The sequence below is a fragment of the Chanos chanos genome, chromosome 14 (genome assembly GCF_902362185.1).
Source record: "Chanos chanos chromosome 14, fChaCha1.1, whole genome shotgun sequence".
In the NCBI taxonomy this organism is placed as follows: domain Eukaryota; kingdom Metazoa; phylum Chordata; class Actinopteri; order Gonorynchiformes; family Chanidae; genus Chanos; species Chanos chanos.
The window spans coordinates 13,974,149-13,983,844 of NC_044508.1; the positions used below are offsets into that span (position 1 = coordinate 13,974,149).

Here is a 9,696-nt window from a genome sequence, read left to right on the forward strand (position 1 = left end):
AGCTCTTCACTGAGACCATATTATACACGGGCACTATAAGGCATATCTTTCACCCCAGTATGTTGGCACTGGAAGCTAAGTTTGGTTTAATTAAAGGTCATAAAGAGATGAAAACCGTTTGAGATCTCAGCATGTAATAAATTACACTGAGAAAAAAAACCCCGAAATTTCCTAAAAGTCATATTTCAATATGTTTCTCAGTTTGATATGAAGCAGGTGTTGAGGTCATGTTACCTCATTATTCATCGTTAAAACAAGCAATTAGATCTTCATTCACACCACCACAAACTGCACTGCAAAACCTAGCCCTTCTCTCCACTGCACTGATAATAGAATTGGTGAGGAAACCTGCCTGCTGTAGGTCCAAATATAAACCATAATATGTGTGAATGAACTAAATGTTTTTGACGTGAACTGTTGTGGTCTAGAATATACAGCTGTAGCCAGCACAAGAGAAGATTATGTGAAATATCCCAGGAAATGAATGAGTACAGAATGTTTAATTTGAACTCCAATGTGTCCAGAAACCATTATGAAGTTGCTAGTCGCTTCTAAGAGTGTAGAGTCATTGCAGGTAGGAACAGCAAAACGAGAAAGTGAATGAAAAATGTAACATTTAATCTCTCTGTGGTACAAACATAATACTATAGGGGAAATGTACAGTATTATTCTTATCTGGGGTTGTAGCATTATTTGGATTAATTTACATCCACTCTCTGCGTTACACTAGGATTTACGTTTATCTGTTTCTGATGTCCACAGGGTCCATTCAGCTATGCTTGAGATTGCTATCAGCAATGACAAAATGCGCAATCGGTATACTCAGACACAGATATAAATGGGCATACAACACTTAACCCTTCATTGTGTCTGTCTCTGAAGTCTGAGCAACAAACCAGAGGAACTTTGGAGAGTTACAATGGAGACTTACCCATCATTCGGGCAAAACTTCAACAGAGGAGATCTCTCAGTGTGGTTGGCCTGGCTGGCTTTGCCTCTTAGGAAATTCATAACGCTGAAGTTTAATAAGGAGAGAGAGAGAGAGAAGAAAGAGAGCGGGAAAGAAGGAGAAAAGAGAGAGGGTCTTTTATTATTCTGTGTGAACTGCGCTGAAACAACATTAGCTTCTCATGGCATGTCCATTTAAGTCACCCTTATATTTGACTTTATCTGAAAGTCATTTTCCAATTTGAAGAGATAGTCTCATAGACTGCCTCAAGTAGATTTGAACTAACTTTCTTACAAACAAATTACACTCTGATGTATTAAGAGAATAGGACAACATGAATAACAGACTTTCAAATGAAATAGATTGAAAAGCATTGACAGGAACATTTTGCTACACGAGATCGAAGCCATTTCTAGTACTTTCTCTTCTCTGTTCACTCGGGTCAGTGCTGACTCACTCATCACTTCTGGAAAGTTCCATCAACTTTACCTGATTCCCATCACCCCCTTACTGACTCACAAAGGACCTCTAACCCCAAAATAACACTTGCCAGCTACCCTCCTGGCCTGTCTGTTGTCAGATTATGTTGATTGACTGCTGAGGTTGCCTGGGTCATGGAACAGTGGGTCTTGGTGTGTTTTCTGGAGAGGATCATGAACTCTCCTATACCACCTCCCACCGTGACAGGAGCATGACAGGAGTAAAACTACCACGCAGCACTCTGACATTTATAACACAAACATAAAGCACTACTCCCCCAATCAGCTATTACATCACTGGCTTCTTGTCTGCCTGTCAATTTATTATCCAAATGGAAAATAAATGATTTTCAGGACTTTGAAAGTTTGGAAGCATAAAATCATACAAAATATGCTTGTATACTGATTTTATAATCTGTCATATGTCATGTGTAAGATTAAAGCATTACTCTAATATACTGGTGACCATGGGTCCAACTGGACATAGGCCTGGGTGATTACATGGCTACTCTCACACTCTAAGGTCTCTCCACACTGTTGGCCAGGCACCCGTTGTGTGGGCTCTCTACTGGTGATCTGCCAGAGACGTCTATCAGAAAACTTCATCATGACAAGGAAGGCTTTTTTATCTTGCTGTTGTAAATCTAATAAAGAGAGTGTTCAGATTGTTAAACTGTACTGTTAAAACAATGGGCCTACTGACTGTTGGTCCTCTGAGACATTTATACACGATATTAGGGGTTAAAGGATCAAATGTTTGCCACAACCATGACACAGATAAATCCATTTTATCAGCACTGCCCGCAACTGCAGATATGGTACGCTCCAAAAACAGCTGAGGCTTGGTACTCTAATCCAGTTTTGTAATTATCTGAATACTGTTTATATCACTGTAATCTCTTCTTAAAATAGAAAATCAGTCCTTCAGTATTTTTAAAGGGCTTCAAATCAAATCCTTTAATAATTTGCCACATTGTTCATGTGCTGAAGTAAGGTGGTTTCTAGTGACAGTTGACATGAAATTTAATTTGTCATGATTACAGATGACAATGTCAAAATGTTGACATAATGTAATTATAAAATTGGTAAAAGAGAAAGGGTGTGTGTGTGTGTGTGTGTGTGTGTGTGTGTGTGTGTGTGTGTGTGTGTTAGGAGGGTTGCTGGGTGGGTGTGTGTATTTGCAAATTTGCATATGTCTGGTAAGCTGTATGTCAGCTAAGATAACATCTGATTTAGTCTGTTCTGCAAAATATGTCATGGCATTTTTCACAGATGTATATGACTATAAGCCTATGAATAAAATACTTTTGAAAGGAAAAGGATCTTTGGTTACAATGTGATATGAAGAAAAAAACACTGAGAGAATTATTCTAATGATCTTTCATGTACACTTTTTTCCACGTTGACCAAGTGCGTTTGGAGCCAAACCCCTAATCTGCAGGGTAGACATGTGGCAGCCTGGGTGTTGAAGTGGACAGACAGCTACACAACTGAAGATGGAAATCCTACAAGCTGTGGGATGGCTAATTAGCAGAGCCTCGTTGCTAATCTGATAATCCTTAAAGAGCCTGAGTCTCAGACAGGCCAACTCTGTGAGCTCAAATCATTCATCCAACAAGCCTCTGTTTCCACATGCTAAATGTGTGTGTGTGTGCGTGTGTGTGTGTGTGTGTGTGTGTGTGTGTGTGCATGAGTGTGTGTGTGTGTGTGTGTGTGTGTGTGTGTGTGTGTGTGTGTGCATGAGTGTGTGTGTGTGTGTGTGTGTGTGTGTGTTTGAGTGTGTGAGTGAGTGTGCATGAGTGTGTGTGTGTGTGTGTGTGTGTGTGTGTGTGTGTGTGTGTGTGTGTGTGTGTGTGTGTGAGAGTGTGTGTGTATGAGTGTGTGTGTGTGTGCGTGTGTGCGTGTGTGCGTGTGTGTGTCCATGGACATGTATACCAGACCAATAATCGTTACATTTTCCAGCACAGCACAACACAACAAAGAAGATCCTGTGCAATCTAACAGGGTCAAACTCACTGTGTCCTATTCTGACACAGTCAAACTCACTGCGTCCTATTCTGACACAGTCAAACTCACTGCGTCCTATTCTGACACAGTTACGGACAAGTCCAGTAAGGAAGATGAACGTTTCAGACGCTATAACAACTGCACTGTCCTGCTGATGTCCAGGGGGGTTTGAGTGGCTGCCAGATTTCACCGGATATTCCAGAGACACTAATCACCAGCTTTTCTGTTACACAACTGGAATGATTCTCTGAACACCAGCCTAACGGATGCTCACATTTTCAAACAAAGCATCACTTAACGTTAGTGTATGCATATTTCAATGTTTCCCACCAAGAGAAGAGACAGAACCAAGAGGAGAGTTACATTTGTCTCTAACTGAGAAATGGACATGTTTAGAAACACATTGTGTGCAGATACCTGTTGCTTAATACAATAACAACCTAAAAAAGGACCAGAAGATCAAGACCAAGTAGGCCACCAATATTTCTTTTTCTGTGGTACAGTATTAGGGCTAAGTTGAGGACACAAGAATATAAAAAGAAATTCTCTTGATCTTAAACTTTTTAATTAGTTATAACGCACCCAACATATCTAACTGAAATTCTGTAACTTTACTGTGGAGGATTATAACGTCAGAAGATGTGGACTTGCTGGTTTTCCTTTCATTCATGACTGGTTCCATCACGTACCAGTTGGAAACTCCAGTGCTCTAATCCTTATGGCGTCACAACCACAGTTCCCAGATTAGCACATCCCATCTCTACTACCACACACACACACACACACACACACATATAACACCATTTGAGGGACTGAGGAAACACATACAGGCCTACACGTAGTAGTGTTGTAATGCCTAAAGGCACGTGAAGAGCAATCCTCTTTGGAGAGTGTTAACAGATGTTTTACTGGTTAAACCTATCAAAGCAGCACACAACCAATCAGCAACTAAAACTACGTCATGATATGTTTGGGTTTTTTTTTTTTTTTTTTTGGATGATGATGATGATGATGATGATGATGATGATGAACACTGAAACTGTGAATGTATAGGGTTGTGTCCAGCTGCACTGATGTCCCTATAGAGACTTTTCATCCACAGTCTCTCCATCATGAATCTCCTTGTACTTCTCTGTGGAAAAAATGGATTTCGTCTAAGGATAGCATTGCCATTGGCTGGCATTCGAAGAAAGACATGAACCAAATATGCAAACCAAGCAAAATTAAATTCTACAGGATACATTGTCCTGTGTTTGATACTTTGATGGAAGATTCTCGAGGATCTGGATATCCTACTGACCGTCTCACACCCAAACAGGATCATTCTCACAAAAGCCCAGAGCTAATCCTCCTTAGATGTTGGTAAAAAGTTGAAAGAGAGACTTAAAAGAAGTAATTGCTCGTTCTGAATTTTGTAGGAAAAGGGAACAAAAAATAAAAAAGTATCTTTTTCCAGTACAACAACCACTACACATGTGAGGAGAAACACACACACATAGAACATCAGGCCTACCCGTCATCGTGGTGGACGTCTGTATAGACGCCGCAGTGCCCAGGGGGTATGGCAGCCGCTTGCAGGAGCTTCTGCGTCTCTCTCCGCTCAGAGAAACCTTCCAGAAGCTTCAGCTCATCAAAGTTCCCAGGTACTCCACTCGATTTTCGCCGTACGGCTCGACCCTGGTGGGCCTGAGCCCCGGCTGGGGTCAGCTCGATCTCGAGAGCGTTTTTGTTCTCCAGATACATTTTCCCTCTCTCTTTCTCTCTCTCTCTCTCTTCCTAACACACTCACACACACACACACATACACACACACAGCTGGTGCTATGCTCGGTCCCAGATGTGGGTCTTCACACACAGTATGTCTGCCGCACCTGAGGAGATAAAAGGCATAAGAATGGATGGAATGAAGACATACAAAGATGAACTGTCCTGTAGAGTAAAGTGACCTATTTCTTCTTAGCTGTCGAATTAGTAGCACTCTGAGGGAACTGTATAGCATTTTATTATGAATCATAATTTTCCCCAACTTTGTTGGATATGCTCCTTCTCTCCTATTTATTGTAGCTAATAACAATGAAGGCAGATCGACCGAGGCGCATCATCACGTTTTGTGCGTTTATAGACAAACTGCACCGGAGACTAGATTTAATGTCATTACTGCTTATTTATCTGTTTTCCTCTGCTGGTAGCCAAATCACCAGCAAGTAATTACGACGTAGAGTTTTTGCTGTTGAATCAGTAATTGACTGATGTTTATGAGGGGCTGTCACATGGCAGTCACAGAGACACATGGAGGGAGAACTTAGCATACCTCCTCTGTCCCACATCAGGAGACTGGAATCCAGACCACTCTCCGTTCATATGGTCTTTTATTGCAGGTTAGAGGGCACTGGTCACATTGCAGATGAGTGTGCCTGTGTTTATTATCATTTCACCTGTGGTTCTAACTAGTTAATGAAGTTTGGAGTTTAAGTATACTCAGTAGGTGATTTGTTACTTTTTAACAGGGGGGATGGCCCAATGGCCAACAGGAGGGATGACCCAATGGCCAACAGGGGGGATGACCCAATGGTCACTGACACTTCTCTATAAAGTATATAGGGGGATGGCAGGTTAACAAGGGGGATGCATTTTGGTCATGACATCCCCCCTCATCCCCCTACAAATCGTCTGTTGAGTATATTTAATTTCCAAAGGCAATCTTAACCTGTTATACACATCTTTCTGTTGTTTCTTCAGTTTGGTTGGTGTTTGATCCTTTATTTGATGGCCTGGTCTGGGGCGATGAAGTTTGGAAAGATTTCTTACATTTCTTTGACATAATGTTTCAATAAACTACTTGTGATTCGGAGTCGAACGTCACACATGGCCCAAGGTCTCACATACACACAGACACAGACCGACACACACACATGCACACATGCCATACATCAGAACCATCAACCAGAAACTTCTTTCACAAAACTTGCAAAAATCACAAGCAACAGAAAGCTCGTTAAGAAAGCACTTTCAGTTTTGAAATTCATGTGCTGAATGTACTGAGTTCCAGGAAGGACAAGAGAGAGAGAGAGAGATTTTAAACAGCAAAAAGTCTAATGAGTGGCCTTTCTTTTTTAAATGACAAGAAGAGACATTATGACTGTTGTCAGAGCTTTCACTAAAGCAGTCTTGTCCGTCATTCAGTAGTTTCTCTAGGCTGAGTAAGCGCTATGAATAAATCAATACTCAGATAATGACAATGCAGTCACCTCTTTGGCTTGAAACACGTTTTTGGTGTGAACAATCTATATTTAATCAAAGTGGAATTAGGTTGTCATTTCCCACTTTAGACTGAAAAAGTGTTGGGAGGGACACCATTTAACCCAGATGGGATACAGTGATATACTGTAGTGTCACAAACCTGTGTGTGTGTGTGTGTATGGGTGAATGGTGCGTATGGGTCTGTGTGTGTGTGGGTGTGTGTGTATGGGTGAGTGTGTGAGTGTGTGTGTGTCATTCTTATGTTTGAAACACGTGAATATGCTCTGTTTCCCCCTGGCTGAGTTTGACGTAGGGAGAGGGTCTTCAGAAGGATTACTTTCTGCATGTGAGGGTCCCACTGCCCTCATGTGAGCATTCTCACAACTCCCTTATGATGTTTTCCTACAAGAGAAGCTTAAAGAGGGTGCGTACATCTGTGTGTGTGTGTGTGTGTGTGTGTGTGTTCAGAATGACAGAACTGTAGGGGGTGGGACCTGTAACCTGTGAAAAAAATATATCTTAGGTCATAATTATGTCAGTGGCTAACCCCATGACATACATAAGGCCTTATGGTAAACTACTGGACCCTGACCACCCCACACACACACACCCATATACACACATATGTGCGTGTGTGTGTGTGTGTGTCTATATATATATATGTATGTGTGTGTGTGTGTGTGTGTGTGTGTATATATATATATATATACACACACACACACACACACACACACACATATATATATATATATATATATATATATATATATATATATATATATATATATATATATATATATATATACATAAAATGTGTAAGGCATAATGAATAATTATAATATCTAAAGATAATTAAATTAAACATATTATATACAGTTATAAAATAGTACATTAATTCCCCTCAGACAGGTTATTCATTCAATTAAAATAGACATCACTTGATCCAGGAGGTATAGAGAGTCTTTATTCACCTTTTCACTTTTTCCCTCAGGGGAAAACCACTCTTGTGTCTAAAACAAAAGCTCAAGGCATGCATTTTTTTCACACAGATTTTCTCTCTCTCTCCCTCTCTCTCTCTCTCTCTCTTCCTCTCCATCACTCCCTCTCTCTGCTTCTTTTTCTCTCTCTCTCTCTCTCTCACACACACACACAGTCACAGCGGTCCTCTGTTGGCAGTGAGCGGCTGTTCACTTGTTATCTGTGACCAATGCTTTGGATTTGTTAGTTCAGAAAAGCTGTGTGTGAAAGACTCTCTCTGTCATGAACAGAACGTCTATATGAAAGAGAAAAGCCCTTAAGGCACATCAATGACATTTTTAAGAAAAAAAGAAAACTCTCCTTTCGGCTGTAACTGTGGCCTTGTCCAACGAATCGATGAAAACTGAAACAATAATGTTTTGAGTGTTCTTAGAAAGGGGAATGAGATTAAGTTTTTACACTGTTGCCACAGTAACAGGATTAGTGTATTGAACCTTTCCCACACATTCATCAAAACACATATATACACACTCCATTGCTTTACATTCACACACGATACCAATGTTGAGTGTTAACTGACAAACCCACAGAAAGATTTCACACACACACACACACACACACACACACACACACACAATCCACTATTTTATGTTGAACTGACCAGATCTTTAAGGATATCAGACTTCAGATACTTCTTTGATATTTGGATGTTACCACAACTAACGCTAAATACTAAACTCTAATGAACATCCATTTAATCAGCTGTCTGCACAGAGAACAGGATGTTTGGTGCCATAATAGATCAAACTGACCAGTTAGCACTTTAATGGCTCCCTGTAGAGAACAGAGAGGACCACTGTAGCATGTTTAGATTAGCCTTTATAAACACCTACTCATTCACAAAGCAAAGCATTGCTGTGCATATCTGAATTTTATGACCTTTTTTTTAAAACCATCTGAATAACACTTTAAACGAGTTATCCAACTCTAAAAAATATACAGTTATTATTATTATTATCATTATTATTATCATTATTATTGTTGTTGTTGTTGTTGTTGCTGTTGTTGTTGTGTGCAGTTCTCCTTTTCCTGCTGCTTGAAAGGAACTGAACCTTAGTGCTAATTACTGGGACTAAATGCCCACGCGCACACACACACACGCACACACACACACACACACACACACAGACACACACACACACACACACACACACACAGCTTTCACACACACAGCTTTCACACAGTTATTGTTAAATACTTTAAATCCTTCACAACATTACTGAGAGAACGAAACTTTCTCAAAGTCGCTTTGAAAACTTTTGTCTCATTGATCTTAATGAAATTCCTGTATAATTCAATGGTCTTTTCCCACGCATAACTATACAGTGAATAGAAAAGTTCAGTTCATGTTTCATAAGTCATAAGCTGTCCAGTGATGAAACCACAGTGTCACCTCGGGCACATTCACCACTATTACAAAGCTCAATAAAAGACTGAAATATATGAATTTATGAAAAATGAGCTGATTAAGAATATCAACCTTTATCTCTAGTAGACATACACATGTACAGATTATAATTTGCTTGCTTTATTTCTGGAAAATGTGTTGAATCATGTTTAAGCAAAAGAGCAGAAAAAAAAAAAAAAAAAAAGCTCTGAATGCGATTTACAGGGAGAAGAACAGAATACAAACGCGTACAGCTCTTAATAAGCCCAGCAACCCTGACAGACAGACTGTTAAAGACACGGCGCACAGACAGAGGAAATATTTACCTTATCACAGCTGGAGATGAGAACAGCCACAGTAACACAACCACAAAAGACAAGAGTGGTGATGACGACGACGATGATGATGATGATGATGATGATGATGATGATGATGATGATGATGATGATGACGCAGTTCGAAATGCAAATTCAGATGCCTGTAATTCTAAATTCTGAGAGTGTTATTTTGGCTGGGTGAGCAGAGACAGATTTGCGACAGCTTTGGTACCAGTCGTCCAGTGAGGTTTTTAACAGCCCCGCACTACATCAACGTTT

The 9,696-nt window shown here is 40.2% G+C and overlaps 1 protein-coding gene across 3 annotated transcripts in view; it reads right to left on the reverse strand.

Moving 5' to 3' along the window:
• Positions 1-5,178, reverse strand: part of oca2 (oculocutaneous albinism II) — a 58,578-nt gene extending 53,400 nt beyond the window's left edge. Inside the window, exons 1-3 of one of the 3 annotated variants that reach the window (XM_030791878.1) lie at positions 4,949-5,178; positions 3,671-3,682; positions 932-1,015 (exon numbers count right to left, since the gene is read on the reverse strand). In XM_030791878.1, coding sequence (XP_030647738.1) covers positions 932-1,015; positions 3,671-3,682; positions 4,949-5,178 — 326 coding nt within the window. Of the gene's footprint in view, positions 1-931; positions 1,031-3,670; positions 3,683-4,945 lie in introns of all 3 variants that reach the window. The other 2 variants (XM_030791877.1, XM_030791876.1) reach the window with 2 other exon arrangements.
• Between the last annotated feature and the right edge of the window lie 4,518 nt (positions 5,179-9,696).